Source organism: Festucalex cinctus, chromosome 20, assembly GCF_051991245.1.
Source record: "Festucalex cinctus isolate MCC-2025b chromosome 20, RoL_Fcin_1.0, whole genome shotgun sequence".
Classification (NCBI taxonomy): domain Eukaryota; kingdom Metazoa; phylum Chordata; class Actinopteri; order Syngnathiformes; family Syngnathidae; genus Festucalex; species Festucalex cinctus.
Window position 1 is genome coordinate 11,840,723 of NC_135430.1, and position 21,410 is coordinate 11,862,132.

The window sequence follows — 21,410 nt, forward strand, 5'->3', positions numbered from 1 at the left end:
AACACAAGTGAAAAATAAACCCTGAATCAGAGCAACGTTTGGTTCCAATGTCCCATCTGACAACATGCTAAGCTAAGGAGCAAAAAAAAGTTGAGACATACTGTGCTGAAAAAATATGACGTCATCCGGTCTCCATTTTCATCACATTAGATGTGTGTTGAATTGTGAATGAAATGAAGTGACTCTCGTTGCACTCCATGTAACTGATAGCATCCAGATGGCTTGTCTGGCCCTCGAGGATGGACGGGCTTGAGTACACGAGCCAGCCAGCCAGCCAGCCAGCCAGCAGCCAGCCGGCCTCTCAGCGGGTTCCTCTCTCTGGTTTCACTCGGCCCGCTTAGACGCTCGGCCCACTTGATGTTGACTTTTATTGTGCGTGGCAATTAAATGATGGCCGGGGCCGCGTCTGCCTCGGGTTTATGGACTTGTTCCACTGTGGCGGGGTTTGTGTTACCGCTCTCAATGCCAGCTACTGTATGGAAAAACGAGCCTCCACGTCTTCAATGCTTGATAACGACCTGACACAGTGACGATTGGAAGTGACATGTCACTATTGACTTTGCTTTGTCAGCACCATTTCTACATGGTGTCATATGTTGTATGGGCCATGTGAACTGACGTTCCTTGACTTCTCTCGTTACCGCTTGCCTGCCTTGCAAACCCATCAGTTCCGAGCTGTTATCAAGAAACCATTTGAATCATTCTTGTTCGTTCTTCTTATTACTTAGTTTTTAGTTCCTAGTCCTTGTGATGTTGTGAAACATCAACAGTCACCGCTGAAGTACTGTACTGTTCCAATTGAAAGTATGAATAAACCAAGAATGCACAAAATACCCCAATGTCGTTCTGGAAAAATATCAAAGATGCATTTCGTGGAAGTTCCATTTTACAAAAAGCATCTGGGAAGACCGCCCTTGGCCAAATCACGAGACTGTACTCTGCATTCCTCATATTGAGAAACATCCTTTCACGTGTACAAAGTTGACCCGGAAGCAATTTCAAGGACACTTGGACAGTCATAGGCGAGATTCCAACCAACGATCCTTTGGTCACTACACGACCTGCTCTATAGCAAGTGAGCCAAAGTCTCCTTTTTTTTTTTTTTTTTTTTTTTTTTTTAAATAACCGTATCTTTAAAGATCGTCTCTGGAAAATCCATCCAGAGCCAACATTCAAGATTCGAGGCTTGCCGTAGGTACGCTTTTGGGCATTTCCGGAAATTCCAGTTCCGAAAGTGACATATGACCGCAACAACGGCCACTGATTGAATTCCCATCAGAGAGACATCCAGTTCCAAAGCCACCGGGACAGAATATGAGTCATGCCACAGCAAGCAGAGGAATGTCTTCCCAGAAAGTGAACATGAAGCCTTCGCCGCGCTCACGCTGGATGCCAGATCAAGATTGTCATCGACTTTGTGAATTTTAGCACAAGTCAGTAGATTTGCTGCATCAATTATCCCCCTACCTGCTGACCGGCAGTTTGATGATGACTCCTCACTAAACTCAGATCTTATTCAATCCCATAAACCGAGTAATCTATAACCTTTCTTTCTTCAGTCTGAGCCAGCAGTCTTCTTCTCTTATACCACCTTGCCACCGCCTCCGCCCCCCCGCATGGCAACTCTCCGTTTGTCATCGGCCTTTCACACAGTTGGCACCTGTGCTTGTGGTCCATGCCTTCCACTACCCTGCTCTCTACTTCCACTTCTGTTGTGTTCTTGGCCACAAGTGTAGATTCAAGAAGATTTGAAAGGTTTTAGATGCTCTGACACTGAAAACAAAGATCTAATCCTGGGTCTGCAACCTTTGGAAAACCTAGTTGGCGGTCATGGCAACTAACCTTCAATATGTTCTTACTCGTCACCGTCTTCAGTGACTAAGTCTACTATCGTTACTTGTGTAGTAATTGTAAGAATAAAAGCTGTGTTTTGATGACAATACATCTATGTAAATAAACTGCTAATACAATCAGAACATGTCATTTAATGAGAATGAAGCCATAAAAAAATGAAAGTAGAACAAAGAGAAGTCCAAGGAAGAAAGTTGAGTGTAATCTAATAATGTCGTGAAGTGTTGGTTTGTGTTTTGAGGGTACAAAGCATGATTCATTTTTGGTGCGGGTTTGCTGAAGGGCAACCTTGTCAGCTGCTTTCAGATTCGACTGACTGAACACGTCAAGGCTCATTAGCGTGTTTTGGAGGCCTGACACTACCTGGCACTTTAGCAAGCCAAACATTTTGCACTCGCGCTCCATAAATGACACCCTTTGAGTTCTTCATGAATCGGGTACACTTACAAGTTTAAAATTACTTATTCCACTTAATATTGACTTTAGACTTTTGAATTTACTACTTCTATCCCCTCATAATATTTTAACAGTTTTTTTTTATGATTGATTTGTTCCAGAAAGTCAAACAGAATGAAATCCAAAGCAGTATTTTCCATAGGAAATGATGGAAACCCAATGAATACGTTCCAGACACCACCAAATCCATTTCATAGAGAATATAAAATATATGCTTTACATACAAAATATATGCTTTACATAAAAAGTAGTGTGAAATAAACATTTCTTGACGTAAAAAGTGTTCGACAGCTGTAGTGCACAATGCAAGGGTTTATTAACTGTCCCAGTCTGCTCGGCAACAAGTTAAGGTTGCATCAGCCTAACATCCTGTCCAAAATCAGGCCTTCAAAATAAAAGCATAGCAGTTCACTAACAGTTTGACCACACTTAATTTGGCCCGATGTTGGCTTGTTTAGCAGCTATACTCCAAACTTTTGTGTGAACATTTATTTTGAAGGTCCAACTTTTGACAGGATGTTAGATTTTTATTTAGTTGTTTTTTTTTTTGGGGGGGGGGGGGGGGTACAAAAAAACATAAAAATGGAAAAATAAAGCCAAGTCTTGTGAAAACTAGATCATACAACAACCTTGTTGTGGTTAGCACATTGCGACAGAAGTTGTATTGAAGGCCATAAAGACTTGAAAGAAATGACGTGCGTGCACATCAATGTGGAGTCGGTCCACATGGCTCGAGAGCACAAGATGATGTTAGAAGGGGGATTTCCCCTTTGACAAGCTAATGAATCTTGGGTTTTCTCTACACCACATTCTAATTTAAAAGGTTATTGGAGTCCATCCAAATATTTTGAGGTCGCTCTTGTTCATCTGCGAGTAATTGTTTTCGCAAACACGTTTTGATATATGCGTGGTCTGTTAATAAGCACAAACAGCTTTCTTTGTGGTTTGCTTTTTAAAAGGCACCATAATGCCAACACTTTTGTTTTAAAAAGTGTGTTATGCATTTTTGAAGTTCTTTGTTTTCTTTTGCTTTGTCAGGCTCCGTGCTGGATGTAATCAAGCACATCATCTCACGAGGCGAGCACAAAACGGGCGTCCTGGACCAAGCCAGTATAGCCACCGTCTTAAAAGATGTTCTTGAGGGACTCGAGTACCTGCACAAGAATGGACAGATACACAGGTAAAAAAAAACAAAACTCTTTAATGCCTCACACCATGCGATAGTAAACACGAGAACTCGTGTTTAAAAACAAAAACAAAATTGAATGAGAATAAAAGGCAACATTAGAAGAAAAAGTCGTAATTTTATGAAAAATAAATCAAATAAATTTTTTTTTAAAATATTAGGATAAATAAGAATTCAGTTTGAACCAATTCAGTAAAAATTAATGAATGGAGAAGAAAAATAGATAAATAGAAAAATAAGCCTGTAATATGAGGAGGATAAAAGACATAAGTGAAAAAAAGTCTAAATAAGAATTTGTAATTTTTTAAGACAAATTAACTGTACAAAAATAAAGATAATATACAGTGCAACTAAAAAAATTGATATAAGAAAAGTTTAAAGTGGAAGCATTAATCTGAATTTTATGATAGTAGTAGTTGTATATTTCCAAAAACATAGTATTATGACAATAAAAGTAATCATTATACAATGATAAACCCATGAGACTCGTGAAAAAGTCAAACTCTTATGAGAAAAAAAATCAAGATTTTATTAGAAAAAGTCCAAATATTATGTTTCAATATAAATAGGCTAATCTTATTAGACTAAACACAAATAATAGTCTGAGAAATATTTTTTTAGACTCTACAAAGAAAGTTATGATACGGGGAGGAAGTCTTAATATAGTGAGACGAAAGTCGTAAAGTTATGAGGGTGTAATTATATAACAGTTGTAATGTTATAAAGTATAATTTAACAAGCATACACTAGTAGTCTTATGACAAACTCAGAATTTTACAACAATAAAATCACAATATCCAAATTTTATGAGCCTAATCTTGTGAAAGTTAGACAGTAACAAATGACAACATAGTTACTCGCTTGTTGAAGTGCAAATGATGTCGTGGCCCTAAGCAAAGTTGCAGAAATGTGCCAAAACATTTTCAAGTAATGAAGTCACCCGAAGCCAAAGTGAAATAAATCATTTATTTTCATCTTATCGCTGCTAAGATTGCGCCTGTGAACTAATGTTAACTTGTATATGTGGTTGGGTGAAAGCGGCAAGTGTGTGAAAGTGGTTCATATTCCTGCCCGGGTCCGACTCGTGACCATATGAAGGACGTGGCATTTACTCGGCGCCACTTTTCCCCATGAAAGGTCAGCGATGTCGTGGAGATGAAGCTGTAAATGGGTCTGACTGAGCACTTTATGTCTTATCGCTACCCAATTGTGATGAGGGGAAAAAAATGAGTCACGTTTTAAGGTCATAGAGATAAAGAAACCAAAAGGCTCGTTTGCTATCCAAACGAGCCTTGGGAGGATCTTTTGGAACTTGACTGCATGAATATGCACGAGTGGAATGTGTCAATGGCAGATTTGCGTGCCACAGGAAATGTGATCCCCAAAGCTCTCCTCTAAGCCAGTTCAAGACTGGGCTAAGTCCTCGCTCGCTCCCAAGCTGTCGCAGACTCGACGGCCTTCAACGCTACCTCCTCTCAACTTGATCTTCCTCCTCTCCTTGGCGCTTCCTTTTCACAGTCTGCCAGCATCGAGTCGTCTAAGACGTGCTACACGTGTAAATAATGCACAGCTTACCGTCGGGTCAGGTGGTTGGCAGTTTTCATCAAGGATGCAATTTTACAAGGGAAAAAGGATGAGAGAAAAGTAGGCATTTTACAAAATAAAATTAGAATAATTTGTACATAATAAAAGCTTATTACATGTAAAAAAAAAAAAAGAAGAAGTCTGAATCGTATGAGAACTAAATTTAATATGTTGTGGGGGAAAAAAGTCGTAGATTTTGAATGAAGAATGAAGTAATATATGAATTTCATTGTAATGTTATGAGTGAAGTCATGATAAAAAAAAAACGTAATCAAAACTAATGTGAGAAAAAGTCATGAGTACAAAGTAGATTTTTTTTGTAATATTACGAAATCTTACAGAATCTTAGCATGAAAAAGTCATATTTTACAAACGTTTACTTTTTATAAAGGTTGAATGAAATATTGGGGAGAAATTGGTCATTTTACGAGAATTAAGTACTATTACAAGAAATATACATTTTCATATTACAAATGCGGAAAATAATTGATAAACAAGAAAAAACCTTGCATAAAAAAAAATCATAATTTCAAAAAGACAAGTCTACATATGGTTAAAAACTCATAACTTTACAAGAATATAGTCATAATTTTATGAGTTGTTTTATGAGGGTTGTAATACGGAAAAGAAGTGGCCATTTTACGCTACTGACAATTGTACGCATGTTAAAGTGTAATTGCAATTGTCTACACGAGCAGGATTACGTATTTTCTTTTATTGTAATGTTTTAATTTACTGTATTAATAATGAAATAAATTCAAAGATACAAAGAATAAGGGGTAGGACTAGATACATTTTTAACGTCTTCCTACCCCCTTTGGACATGTAAACCATCACAAATGATTGCTATGAGTTTCTTCTTTCTTAAAATTTTTATTTGCTACTTGTTTATGTTTATATATGTTTCTATGTTATGTTTATACGTTCAATAAACAAACAAACAATTTCATGAGAATGAAATTATAATATAAGGACAAATTCCTAAAAAAAAAAATGAAACGTAATTGTATGAAAGAAGTCACAGTCTTCTGAAATTGAAGTTATTATACAGTACTATGAGAGAGAGTCATTAGGAAGAGCCAAACTTGTATGAAAATAAAATCATATTAGGAAAAATCATCATCCGCTCAAAATGTTGTAATGTTGCTCGCATCAAATGGTGGTCGCGAGATCTGTCGACGAAACTATTTTTGAGCGGGTTAAACCGGGTCCGTCCGTCTTCCTTTCCACTTCCTGCTGGTCTCCAGACCAACAGGCCACACGTGTAAATTATGCAGAGAGCTTCGGCCGGGTCAGGCGCTTGACAGCTTTCCGAGAAGCTCGCCACAAAGTCACACTGTAAGCGATTGAAGCTATTGATTGACAAGTGTGCTGAGGAATGATGAAGCGCTTGAGATGATGCAAACAGATAAGAAGCTCCTTTCATGCACAATTTGGACAGAGGGGAGATGGATCTAATTAGAATACAATTGAAAATGATGCGTAATTAGAAATAAAAAAACATTAAAAAATTTAAAATAAACAAAGAAAATGTGCTATTTTGGGCTAAGTGAGAATGGCATTTGTGACGAATGCACATTCCCGACCCATTTAAGCTGGATCACGAGTGTGCGCCGCCCTCGGGGCTGGGAGGGGGTGAGACCAAGTCGGAAGGTCCCATCTTGCCCCCAAGCAATTAGTCTTGCCGCCTGGACTCTTGGCTCCTCCGCAGATATTTGCCAGGTGCTGTTTAACTGCTCCACCTCGCACTACCCAGGTGCCACTCTGACACCACCGCACGACAAGAAAACACACAAAAGAAGATTTGCTTGGTATTCTATAGTAAATGGTTAGATAATGTTATGGTAAATGTCATGGTTCTACAGTAATAAAGTCGTAAATATAGTCTTAGAGAAAAGTTGTTGTTCTATCAAAATAGTGAAGAAAAAGTTGGAATTAAACAAAAATTAGTTGGATTTTCTTTTAGTTTAATAAGCCGAAAATATGAGAAAAAAAATAGTAGCAATCTGTGAAAAATTCTTAATTTCGCAAGAAATAGTTTTAATTTTATGAGCATAAATGTACAATAGTATGATGTTTTTGTAATTGTATAAAAATAAAGTCAATATGCTACAGGAATGAATTCGTACAATCTGAGAAAAAAAGTCACAATTTTACAAGAATAAAGTTGCAGTTGTACACAAATTACGTTGCAAAATCTGAAGAAAAAAAATCACAGTATGAGGAAAAACAAGTCTTAATTTCATGGAAAAATACTCAGGATTTTACAAGAACGTTTTTTTAGTACAAGAAAAAAATATATATAATTACAGTTAACTACAAAATCGGAAATTTTGAATCTGATCGAAAGGCCATGACATGTGGGGTCCCTCAAGGGTCAGTCCTTGGACCCCTGTTGTTCAGTCTGTATATGTTACCTTTGGGTCAAATGCTTCAGAACACCGATGTTGACTATCATAGTTATGCAGATGACACACAACTGTATTTATCTATGTCCCCAAATGACAGCAGTTCTATTAACGCATTGTGTCATTCTCTAGAGCAAGTTAACAACTGGATGAACCAAAATTTCCTTCAGCTGAACGAAAACAAAACGGAGCTCATTGTTTTCGGCAATAAAGAAAAGAGGATTGCTGTTAAAAAACAGCTTGAGTCACTGTCTTTAGAAACTAAAGACCAAGTTCGAAATCTTGGGGTACTAATAGACTCAGATCTGACCTTCAGCAATCATATTAAATTCATCACTAAAACAGCCTTTTACCAGCTGAAAAACATATCCAGACTGAAGGACTGCATGCTTCAAGCAGACCAAGAGAAGCTTATCCATGCTTTTATCTCCAGCAGACTAGATTACTGTAACGGTCTTCTGACTGGACTCTCTCAAAAGAACATGAGACAATTGCAGCTCATTCAGAACGCTGCAGCTCGAGTTCTGACCAAAACAAAAAGATCAGAACATATTACTCCAGTACTTAAGGATTTACACTGGCTCCCAGTCAGCTGTAGAATTGATTTTAAAGTTCTGCTACTCGTCTATAATCACTAAATGGTTTGGGTCCTGAATATATCCAAGAAATGCTGATGGAGTACAAACCCAGCAGGGCTCTGAAATCTACAGACTTGGGCCAACTAGTGGAACCCAGAGTTCGAAGCAAACATGGTGAAGCTGCATTTAGCTATTATGCTGCACACAGATGGAATAGGCTGCCAACAGAAGTGAAGTCAGCCCCGAGTGTAAATGCTTTCAAATCCAGGTTAAAAACTTTGCTTTTTTCTTATACCTTTGATTAGGGACTTTTAAACAGCTTAATTCAGTGTTTTTTTAATTATTATTTTTATTTTTATTTTTATTTTTAGCATTATCATTTTAAACTTCCTTATGTTAAATTTTTTTAAAGTTTGTTGAATAATGTTTTAAGATTGTTAGTTTGTAACCTATTTTCATTTATTTTTCTTCCTCTGAATGTTAACTGCTGTTTCTTGATGCTTATGTGTTGTCTTTCCTCGTGTAAAGCACATTGAGTTGCCTTGTGTATGAAATGTGCTATACAAATAAACTTGCCTTGCCTTGCCTTGCCTACAAAAATTGCATTGAAATTGTATGCAAATAAAGTCATGAAATATTTTGAGAAAATCATTCTAACTGGCAAAAAGTTTGAAAATATTCACAATTGTACTTTTGTAATTGAAGTTGCAATTTTACATAGTCGCATATTAGCAAAAAGTCTCAATTTCACTAGTCATAATTTTATGAAAATAAAATCCCATCATTACAGGACAATTCGTAAAATATTGTATGATTTAAAAAAAAAAAGTCTGACTATTTTTTAAGGAAAAAGTCTGAAGGGGGTATGTCTCATAACCCCCCACCAACAATGCCAGTATGGCACCAAGATGTGATGTCACACTCACACGAGGTGACCTGGCGTTAGTTGCGACGTGCGATGATGAGCGGCATAAAAATCTCCTTGACACTTTCATACCATGCCTGCTCCTACCCGGCAACCACCTGGCTAATATTTCACTCGAGCCGCCCTCACCTACTTCTCTATTTGTCGCCGTTTTATGGTGGCCACACAAACCAGCAAGTTGTCATAAAATCACGTCATGGGAAATGTGGTGCGTCCGCTGCACTCTTTGAGCCAATAATGATGCAAGTTTCATTTGGTGTGTGATCATGGCCACCCGGGGGTAGTATTATTGCTGCACTTTTTCACTTGTCACAGAAATAAGTTGAAACTAATAAAAGTAATAATAAATGAAAAAGCAATCAAAATGATAAAACAATGGGGCATATTCGCTAAGAATGCGCTGTGTCCGGTAATAGCGCGAAATATTGCACCACAACTGCACCCGCAGTCTGCGCCCAGTTACCCACCTATTCACTAAGGATATTGCTCTAATCATATACCGGCGCAAACACGCCCACAAAACTGACAGCTTGGAGCAAATTTGCACCTGATTTGCCACACATGGCAATGGATTTGCGCCAACAACATGGTTGTTATAGTAACAGTTGCGAGAAAGATGACATCATCAGAAAGCGAGTTGGACCGACAGTAAGTGTTTATAGCGCCATGAAGCTGTACAGAGCAGAGAAGACGACAACGACGTCATTCATTCATAAAGTACAAATTATTGGGGCGATCGTTTTTAAAAAATATATTTTCAGGGGTTGGAGTGGGCGTACAGTATGCACCGGCACGTAAAAAAATGATCGTAAAATGCCTCCCTGCCATTGCCGATCAGCCCGGGTTACGTTATGTGTCCTAAAACAAACATAGAACGATTTCCCCCTCCCTCTCCTTTTCTCTCTCTTTCTCTCCTCTCTGCGTGATCTGCCGTGGATGTGCTGCAAATGGCACGCACTGCTGTCATGATCGAGGTTGGAGCAGTTAATACATGCTTTCCAAAAACGTTATTTGCGTCACACAAACGCGGTGTGGCTATTTGCGCTGGCATTAGTGAATTAGACGCTGCATATCAATGAGTCTCATTTGCATTGGGGAGGGCATTTTTTTGCATCAAATCTATGCAAATTACCTCATTTACATACGCGCAAATAACACCGGCGCACCGTGACGCAATCTGTTCGGCAGAGCACTCATTGACGGGTTTCCCCATCTGCGCGTTTAGTGAATTAGGCGCTCGCAGATTGCTCCATTTTTGCCGGTTAGTGCCGTGCAAAGGCGACGCAAACCTTTTGTGAATAGGCCCCAATGTATTTTAATTGAGTCGTTGAAGTATTTGTTTTTTAATGTTTCTATATTGAAGCTCAATGTTAATGTTCGAGATGTGTAATACATCACAGTGGCTTGCAGTAATACTAAATATACTTTTTATTTTAGTAATAAAAGCTTTCTTGCATTTAATGACCACGTAGACAGATTTCTGTCTCCAGTATTTTTCCGTGCTCCAACTTCTTCCCCTCCTGTGAATGATAATGAGCGTTACAGTTTGCTGCAGTCAACCATCAATAGAGCAAAGAGTGCCAGTGGGATCCAACCAACAGTAGCCTTGTGGCCTGACGTATTTCAAGTGGTTCAAGCGGCCGCGACTGTCGTGGTGGTGTCACGTGGAGGCTTTTTTTTTTTTTTTTTAAGGTTATAAATATGAGATCATGCTCACACAAAACACAAACACACACAAAACAATCTCAGTGAACGCACAATGTCACCATTCATTACGCAACCGCGTAATGGTACTGTCTTTAATTGGAAAAATCAAATGCTCGAATTGGTCTTGAAGAAGGTTTTCACTAAAAGTTGTTTTGGGGTCAGATATAGTGAGTTTCAAAAGTGGTTGTGGGCTCCCTCTAGTGGTATGCTAAAGGATCACTGACTGAAAGTCTTCACAGCAGCAAAATTACTAAAATAATTCACATTGATCAACATGTAATCAAAACACTTTAGAAACTTCTAAAACATTTAAAAAGTAGGTTTCTAAAATTCCTAATAAAAAAAATGATTCAAAATGTTTAAACAACCTTAATCAAGGGGGAAAAGCAAAGTTTTAAATCTGGATTTAAAAGCATTTATGCTCGGGGCTGACTTTACTTCTATTGGCAGCTTATTCCATTTTATATGCAGCATAACAGCTAAATGCAGGTTCACCATGCTTGCTTTGGGTTCCACTAATTGACCAGAGTTAATAGTCAATAAAGTTATGTTATGAAGAAACCGTTGTAACTATATTTTTCCATCCAATGTTATTTTACAGAAATAAAATCATATTATTGTGGGATGCTGAAAGCATCCCACATATGTTGTTTCTAACCTTTATTATTATTATACTTATACTTAAACTTATTATTATAGCATTTTATTCTCAACACTTTTTGCAATCAAACTACTCCTACATTATACTTCCGATTTACACCGTTCAAATTTCAACTTGCTGACAAAATTCACGCCTTTCGGGCTATTTATCGTTTGACTTCATATTACTTACAGTACTCGCATAATTTAATGTTAAAAATCTACTTTTCCCTGTTCAGTTTTAATGGGACTGACACTGAATTTTTCTAAGTCCCATTTTCCACGCCCACTTCCATACATACAACAGACCATCTTGACTTGCTTTCAAATATTGCTTCGTGGCGCAGTTGGGAGAGTGCATGTACAGTAAGCAGGAGGTCGCAGGTTCAAAGCCCACCGCCGACTGTACATTGCACATATGTCTGTGGCAATTACATAAACAGATATTAAGTATACCAACTGACTATCACACCAGGAAATGCGTTATACTGACATGATCGAACACATGTGTCCCAAATCAGCGCTGATGACTTTCAGCGTCAGGTGACACTTTGAACTACAAATACGCCAATCCGCTCTGCTGCTCACAGGTCCGGTGGCTCACTGGCTTAAGCGCTTGCATAGCAAAGACAGCCCTATGAATGGTTCGCTGGTTCAAACATCGGATGGAGCAACTTTTGGACATGGACATACTTCTTTTTTTTTTTTTAGTTAAAACTAAAACTTTCTTCTTTTCATTTATAATTCAACCATAATTTCTCATTTGTAATTTACAACCAATTTATCTTTCTTTATTTAACATACATTTTATTGCATGTTCAGACACATTCGCTGCTTCCATTTCACAACACTTCAGTGATGCCACCAAGTCTTCTGTGGGTCAGTGGATAGATTGGCAGTGCAGTAGCTCATTGAACAGTAAACAGGAGGTGAGGGTTCAAATTCAATCTCAGACTGGTTGAGTTTAAACTTCAGTCTTTTCATTTATAATTCATTCATAATTTCTCATATGTAATTTACAGCCAATGTATCTTTCTTTATTAATTTAACATACGTTTTATTTAATGCATTCTGGTTCAGCAAGACATCTCTCAATTACATTTCACACTTCAATGATAACAATAGCATTCTGCTATTAGCAGTCAGCTTAGCATTCAGCTATTTGCGTCGGCTTTCAGCATCCCACGCAATTTCTTCAGAAATTGCTTAGTCTAGTTATTATTATTATTATTATACTTAAACTTATTATTATTATAGCATTTTATTCTCAACACTTTTTGCAATCAAACTACTCCTACATTATACTTCCGATTTACACCGTTCAAATTTCAACTTGCTGACAAAATTCACGCCTTTCGGGCTATTTATCGTTTGACTTCATATTACTTACAGTACTCGCATAATTTAATGTTAAAAATCTACTTTTCCCCATTCAGTTTTAATGGGACTGACACTGAATTTTTTCTAAGTCCCATTTTCCACGCCCACTTCCATACATACAACAGACCATCTTGACTTGCTTTCAGATATTGCTTCGTGGTGCAGTTGGGGGAGTGCATGTACAGTAAGCAGGAGGTCGCAGGTTCAAAGCCCACCGCCGACTGTACATTGCACATATGTCTGTGGCAATTACATAAACGGATATTAAGTATACCAACTGACTATCACACCAGGAAATGCGTTATACTGACATGATCGAACACATGTGTCCCAAATCAGCGCTGATGACTTTCAGCGTCAGGCGACACTTTGAACTACAAATACGCCAATTCGCTCTGCTGCTCACAGGTCCGGTGGCTCACTGGCTTAAGCGCTTGCATAGCAAAGACAGCCCTACGAATGGTTCGCTGGTTCAAACCTCGGATGGAGCAACTTTTGGACATGGACATACTTCTTTTTTTTTTTTAGTTAAAACTAAAACTTTCTTCTTTTCATTTATAATTCAACCATAATTTCTCATTTGTAATTTACAACCAATTTATCTTTCTTTATTTAACATACATTTTATTGCATGTTCAGACACATTCGCTGCTTCCATTTCACAACACTTCAGTTATGCCACCAAGTCTTCTGTGGGTCAGTGGATAGATTGGCAGTGCAGTAGCTCATTGAACAGTAAACAGGAGGTGAGGGTTCAAATTCAATCTCAGACTGGTTGAATTTAAACTTCAGTCTTTTCATTTATAATTCATTCATAATTTCTCATATGTAATTTACAGCCAATGTATCTTTCTTTATTAATTTAACATACGTTTTATTTAATGCATTCTGGTTCAGCAAGACATCTCTCAATTACATTTCACACTTCAATGATAACAATAGCATTCTGCTATTAGCAGTCAGCTTAGCATTCAGCTATTTGCGTCGGCTTTCAGCATCCCACGCAATTTCTTCAGAAATTGCTTAGTCTAGTTATTATACTTAAACTTATTATTATAGCATTTTATTCTCAACACTTTTTGCAATCAAACTACTCCTACATTATACTTCCGATTTACACCGTTCAAATTTCAACTTGCTGACAAAATTCACGCCTTTCGGGCTATTTATCGTTTGACTTCATATTACTTACAGTACTCGCATAATTTAATGTTAAAAGTCTACTTTTCCCCATTCAGTTTTAATGGGACTGACACTGAATTTTTTCTAAGTCCCATTTTCCACGCCCACTTCCATACATACAACAGACCATCTTGACTTGCTTTCAGATATTGCTTCGTGGCGCAGTTGGGAGAGTGCATGTACAGTAAGCAGGAGGTCGCAGGTTCAAAGCCCACCGCCGACTGTACATTGCACATATGTCTGTGGCAATTACATAAACAGATATTAAGTATACCAACTGACTATCACACCAGGAAATGCGTTATACTGACATGATCGAACACATGTGTCCCAAATCAGCGATGATGACTTTCAGCGTCAGGTGACACTTTGAACTACAAATACGCCAATTCGCTCTGCTGCTCACAGGTCCGGTGGCTCACTGGCTTAAGCGCTTGCATAGCAAAGACAGCCCTATGAATGGTTCGCTGGTTCAAACCTTGGATGGAGCAACTTTTGGACATGGACATACTTCTTTTTTTTTTTTAGTTAAAACTAAAACTTTCTTCTTTTCATTTATAATTCAACCATAATTTCGCATTTGTAATTTACAACCAATTTATCTTTCTTTATTTAACATACATTTTATTGCATGTTCAGACACATTCGCTGCTTCCATTTCACAACACTTCAGTGATGCCACCAAGTCTTCTGTGGGTCAGTGGATAGATTGGCAGTGCAGTAGCTCATTGAACAGTAAACAGGAGGTGAGGGTTCAAATTCAATCTCAGACTGGTTGAGTTTAAACTTCAGTCTTTTCATTTATAATTCATTCATAATTTCTCATATGTAATTTACAGCCAATGTATCTTTCTTTATTAATTTAACATACGTTTTATTTAATGCATTCTGGTTCAGCAAGACATCTCTCAATTACATTTCACACTTCAATGATAACAATAGCATTCTGCTATTAGCAGTCAACTTAGCATTCAGCTATTTGCGTCGGCTTTCAGCATCCCACGCAATTTCTTCAGAAATTGCTTAGTCTAGTTATTATTATTGTTTAGCTAATTTGCTTAACTTTACTCAGCATCGCTTGTTAATGCTATCGAATTTTTTGGAGAAAAAAGCAAACCACAATTGCATGCAAGAAGAATGCAATAAAATATTGTTTAAAAAAAAAAAAGGTTTCATTTTCCAAAAGTAATGTTTCAATTGACTGCATTTTAGGCGAATTCCAGTGCAACTCCAAATCGGCAAATCACCCCAAACGGAACTTGGTGTCTGTCCACGACTGAAATTGGACAAAAGTGACTTTAGAAATCTTAATCTAATTGCGAACTTGATTGGGTCTGACGTTAACACTGTGATTGAGTTGAATGAATTCTGGCTGAAGAACACAGCCGCTCATGCTTGAGATGAAAGTTCCAATGGCAAGTTGACGCTCCAGCAACTGAATGTGAATCAATGAAATAATCAAGGTATTTAAGGCACTTCCCATCACGTCTTTCATGTATGGTGGGAAATAAAAACAAAAATCAACAAGCGGGCTTATTTGATCAAACTGCACCCACAAAATGTGGCCCAAGTTGAACGTTTGACTCGACAAAAGCGGGAATAGTCGTTATGTAAACAAGGAAAAGCGTTTTTTTTTTTTTTTTTTTTTTTTTTTTTTTTTTTTTTTTTTTTTTTTTTTTTTTAGGGTATTCCAGCCTTTAAGCCTCAGGTGGTCCTCTTTCCACCTCCTCCTTCGTCTCAAATGACAAGATCCTAATTTGGATTGTCCCGCAGAGGCATCCAGCGCAAACTTTACGCCGCAAACTTCAAAGATTCTGTCATCCAAATCGATGAGACAAAAATATTTTCATTATTTATGCTTATCTTTACGCTTAATGGATACAAAATATACATGTTAGGTGCAGGAATTATTTTTTTGCACAGAGTGTGAGTACTTGATGTGAACTTTGAACAGAGCCTTCCTGGCAACATTGTCAATATCAGTGCAAGCATTTGACCACACTGCCCCCATGTGGTGGCAGGCAGAAAAGCACCAGCGGCATCCTTTCTCCTCCTCCTTACATCTGCATTTCCTTTTTACTTTTACCATCCACATTGGGGGGGGGGGCTGTCACCATGACAACCGTAGGTAAGAGGCGGCGGTGGGGTTGGAGGATTGTAGGTGTGCAGGCTAAATCCTCTTATCAGTCATTAGTAAGTGTCAAGTGTTAAAAGTGACTGTTTAAAACTATCCGCTTCCACAGAGATCTCAAAGCTGGAAACATTCTTCTGGGAGAAGACGGTTCAGTGCAAATCGCTGGTAACTGGAACTTTGTACTTTCACAACTTTGAGTTCATTACTTTGAACCCTAATCCTAGTTTGAAACCTTAGTTTGAAACCCTGTTACTAGTTTGAAACCTTAATGTGAGTGTGTGCGTGTTCCGCCAGACTTCGGCGTGAGTGCCTTCCTGGCCACGGGTGGCGACATGACCCGCAACAAAGTGCGCAAGACGTTTGTGGGAACGCCGTGCTGGATGGCGCCCGAAGTCATGGAGCAGGTGGGCGTGGCCTCATTGGTAAACAACGACGACCAGCGCTTTCCACGCTGCACGCTCACAAACTGCTGCCTCCAGGTCAAGGGTTACGATTTCAAAGCGGACATCTGGAGTTTCGGGATCACCGCCATCGAGCTGGCCACCGGGGCTGCGCCTTACCACAAATACCCGCCCATGAAGGTCAGTCGGCTGGCGTGTCTTCGCTTGCTTGCTTGTCATCGGGGGAACAAACGACTTGCCGTGTGTTCAGGTGCTGATGCTAACGCTGCAGAACGAGCCGCCGTGCCTGGAAACGGGCGTCAGCGACAAGGAGATGGTGAAGAAGTATGGAAAGTCCTTCAGGAAGATGATCTCCATGTGTCTGCAGAAGGATCCGGAGAAAAGGTGGCCGGGCACGTGCATGTTTGAGCTGACAATTCAGGAGACCCTCCTCCGTTGTTGTTATTTGTTGGCATGTAGCATCCTCCTCAATTGTTGTTTGTTAGCATGTAGAATCCTCAAAATGTTGTAATTGTTGTTTGTTAGCAAATAGCATGTAGCTTCCTTTTCCATTGTTGTTTGTTCATGCTAGCATATTGCGGGTTATGTGTTCAGTGGCGCTTGATTTTGTCAGTTTCCCATCACTGGTTTGAAACGCGAACCCAGCCTTGAAACCTTTGAAATTTGAAACTTACAACTATCCTGGAACTCTTAATTTGTTGTCACTATTGTTTTTTTTATTTATTTATTTTTTTGTTCATTTCTTGCTTTTATTGCTGCAGCCGCCAGTGTTTGACTGTCGTAAAACGTGTTTACAAGCCCCCAGCTACATTAATGATCCGGCTTTGTGCTTCTCAGGCCAACATCCTCGGAGTTGCTGAAGAATAAATTCTTCCAGAAAGCCAAGGTAGGCAGGAGCCTCCCATTCAATAATGTTCTCGGAAAGTGGTTTTGGCAACGATGATACAATTTAAAGCAGCCAGACGAGAACAACCGGTGTGCTGACTTGGAACTTTGAAGAGAGCGTTTATCGTTCCCAAATGTGTACAGCAGAGGGCAGGCTTTGGCAGAAAGTCAACATATAGGATGAGATGGCAGACTTGCGGATTTTATTTATCTCACTATGAATGCTACACTCAAGGAAAGTAGAACATTATAGTCATCAGACATTGTTTTTTTTATGTCATTTGTCTGGAACACTTTAAAAAGCTCCAAGTGTGATAATTCCTGTTTTCGAGTAGTCTTTGAGTACAGCGTAATGTCACCTGATGACCTGGTTGGAACAAAACATGAATAATAATTAAACATTTCTGCTCCTAACTTTTGACAGACTCACGACTACCTCCTGGATAAACTTATTCAGAGGGCTCCCACAATGTCAGAGCGGTCGAAAAGGGTAACTCTTGCATTATCCATCTCACTCAGAAAAAGATTGATCACATTTTTTTTTTCATTTAAAATGTAAACAAAGTTGTCTGTTACAAGACACCACAATTTAGTTGAGCTCACTTAATACTCACTCACTAGTTGTACATGGGCTTCCTCAAGTGGTCACTGCATCATACAGTGGTTTCAGCTTTTTCACATGATGCCATTTTTAGTCTTTACATCATGCCAATTTTTAATCGGCATTTTTTTAGACTTACGTCATGCCTCTTTTGTGAGCATTACATCATTACTATTTTTAGCCTTATTATACATCATGCCTTATATCATGACTATAGTAAAGTGTTTTTGTTGTTGTTGTTATTTTTTTTAGGACCATGTATAGTAAGGCGTCTTATTTTTGGAAAAAAACGACCATGTATAGTAAGGCTTTTTATTTTTGGAAAAAAACGACCATGTATAGTAAGGCTTTTTATTTTTGGAAAAAAACGACCATGTATACTAAGGCTTTTTATTTTTGGAAAAAAACGACCATGTATAGTAAGGCTTTTTATTTTTGGAAAAAAACGACCATGTATAGTAAGGCTTTTTATTTTTGGGAAAAAAACGACCATGTATAGTAAGGCGTTTTATTTTTGGGAAAAAAAACGACCATGTATAGTAAGGCGTTTTATTTTTGGAAAAAAACGACCATGTATAGTAAGGCTTTTTATTTTTGGGAAAAAAACGACCATGTATAGTAAGGCGTTTTATTTTTGGGAAAAAAAACGACCATGTATAGTAAGGCGTTTTATTTTTGGAAAAAAACGACCATGTATAGTAAGGCTTTTTATTTTTGGGAAAAAACGACCATGTATAGTAAGGCGTTTTATTTTTGGGAAAAAAAACGACCATGTATAGTAAGGCGTTTTATTTTTGGAAAAAAACGACCATGTATAGTAAGGCGTTTTATTTTTGGTAAAAAAACGACCATGTATAGTAAGGCGTTTTATTTTTGGTAAAAAAACGACCATGTATAGTAAGGCGTTTTATTTTTGGGGAAAAAACGACCATGTATAGTAAGGCGTTTTATTTTTGGAAAAAAACGACCATGTATAGTGAGGCGTTTTATTTTTGGAAAAAAACGACCATGTATAGTAAGGCGTTTTATTTTTGGGGAAAAAACGACCATGTATAGTAAGGCGTTTTATTTTTTGAAAAAACGACCATGTATAGTAAGGCGTTTTATTTTTTGAAAAAACGACCATGTATAGTAAGGCGTTTTATTTTTGGAAAAAAAACGACCATGTATAGTAAGGCGTTTTATTTTTGGGAAAAAAAACGACCATGTATAGTGAGGCGTTTTATTTTTGGGAGAAAAAAAACGACCATGTATAGTAAGGCGTTTTATTTTTGGGAAAAAACGACCATGTATAGTAAGGCGTTTTATTTTTGGGAAAAAAAACGACCATGTATAGTAAGGCGTTTTATTTTTGGAAAAAAACGACCATGTATAGTAAGGCGTTTTATTTTTGGAAAAAAACGACCATGTATAGTAAGGCGTTTTATTTTTGGTAAAAAAACAACCATGTATAGTAAGGCGTTTTATTTTTGGTAAAAAAACGACCATGTATAGTAAGGCGTTTTATTTTTGGGGGGAAAACGACCATGTATAGTAAGGCGTTTTATTTTTGGAAAAAAACGACCATGTATAGTGAGGCGTTTTATTTTTGGAAAAAAACGACCATGTATAGTAAGGCGTTTTATTTTTGGGGAAAAAACGACCATGTATAGTAAGGCGTTTTATTTTTTGAAAAAACGACCATGTATAGTAAGGCGTTTTATTTTTTGAAAAAACGACCATGTATAGTAAGGCGTTTTATTTTTGGGAAAAAAAACGACCATGTATAGTGAGGCGTTTTATTTTTGGGAGAAAAAAAACGACCATGTATAGTAAGGCGTTTTATTTTTGGGAAAAAACGACCATGTATAGTAAGGCGTTTTATTTTTGGGGGAAAAACGACCATGTATAGTAAGGCGTTTTATTTTTGGAAAAAAACGACCATGTATATATAGTAAGGCGTTTTATTTTTGGGGAAAAAACGACCATGTATAGTAAGGCGTTTTATTTTTGGAAAAAAACGACCATGTATAGTAAGGCGTTTTATTTTTGGGAAAAAAAACGACCATGTATAGTGAGGCGTTTTATTTTTGGGAGAAAAAAAACGACCATGTATAGTAAGGCGTTTTATTTTTGGGAAAAAACGACCATGTATAGTAAGGCGTTTTATTTTTGGGAAAAAACGACCATGTATAGTAAGGCGTTTTATTTTTGGGAAAAAAACGACCATGTATAGTAAGGCGTTTTATTTTTGGAAAAAAACGACCATGTATAGTAAGGCGTTTTGTTTTTTGCAAAAAAACGACCATGTATAGTAAGGCGTTTTATTTTTTTGCAAAAAAACGACCATGTATAGTAAGGCGTTTTAATTTTTGGAAAAAAACGACCATGTATAGTAAGGCGTTTTTATTTTTGGAAAAAAACGACCATGTATAGTAAGGCGTTTTATTTTTGGGAAAAAAAACGACCATGTATAGTAAGTAGGGGTGTGAATTGCCTAGTACCTGACGATTCGATTCGTATCACGATTCACAGGTCACGATTCGATTCGATACCGATTAATCCCGATACGAATGGTCACGATTCGATACCGATTAATCCCGATACGAATTTATAAGTCGATTGTTGCGATTTTTTTTCATTCATATTTAGAAAATACTAATCAGTAAGCTTGTAGAGTGTAAGATTTATATGAAAATGTATTATTTATTTATCTGAAATTTCAGTCTTATCGAGGTTGTAATCTGTTTCATGTTTGAACAGCATTAAAATAAAAATATTAAGGCTTAATGTGCCGTTCATATAACATTCTTCCATGCTCAAGGTGTGAATCCTAAAAAAAAAAAAAAAAAAAAAAAAAAAAAAAAAAAAAAAAAAATCGATTCTGCCCATTATTGAATCGATTCGAGAATCGCGCGATGTAGTATCGCGATATATCGCCGAATCGATTTTTTTTAACACCCCTAATAGTAAGGCGTTTTATTTTTGGAAAAAAACGACCATGTATAGTAAGGCTTTTTATTTTTGGAAAAAAACGACCATGTATAGTAAGGCGTTTTATTTTTGGAAAAAAACGACCATGTATAGTAAGGCGTTTTATTTTTGGGAAAAAACGACCATGTATAGTAAGGCTTTTTATTTTTGGGAAAAAACGACCATGTATAGTAAGGCTTTTTATTTTTGTGAAAAACACGACCATGTATAGTAAGGCTTTTTATTTTTGTGAAAAACACGACCATGTATAGTAAGGCTTTTTATTTTTGTGAAAAACACGACCATGTATAGTAGGCTTTTTATTTTTGGGAAAAAACGACCATGTATAGTAAGGCTTTTTATTTTTGTGAAAAACACGACCATGTATAGTAAGGCTTTTTATTTTTGTGAAAAACACGACCATGTATAGTAAGGCTTTTTATTTTTGGTAAAAAAAACGACCATGTATAGTAAGGCGTTTTATTTTTGGGGAATAAAACGACCATGTATAGTAAGGCGTTTTATTTTTGGGGAATAAAAC

General features: G+C 37.5%; 1 protein-coding gene across 6 annotated transcripts in view; it reads left to right on the plus strand.

Moving 5' to 3' along the window:
- oxsr1b (oxidative stress responsive kinase 1b) overlaps positions 1–21,410 on the plus strand; it is an 85,520-nt gene that overhangs the window by 11,698 nt on the left and 52,412 nt on the right. For 4 of the 6 annotated variants that reach the window (XM_077509160.1, XM_077509164.1, XM_077509162.1 and 1 more), the window contains exons 4-10: positions 3,346–3,487; positions 16,140–16,195; positions 16,325–16,434; positions 16,510–16,611; positions 16,682–16,815; positions 17,269–17,317; positions 17,741–17,806. In XM_077509160.1, coding sequence (XP_077365286.1) covers positions 3,346–3,487; positions 16,140–16,195; positions 16,325–16,434; positions 16,510–16,611; positions 16,682–16,815; positions 17,269–17,317; positions 17,741–17,806 — 659 coding nt within the window. Of the gene's footprint in view, positions 1–3,345; positions 3,488–16,139; positions 16,196–16,324; positions 16,612–16,681; positions 16,816–17,268; positions 17,318–17,740; positions 17,807–21,410 lie in introns of all 6 variants that reach the window. The other 2 variants (XM_077509159.1, XM_077509161.1) reach the window with 1 other exon arrangement.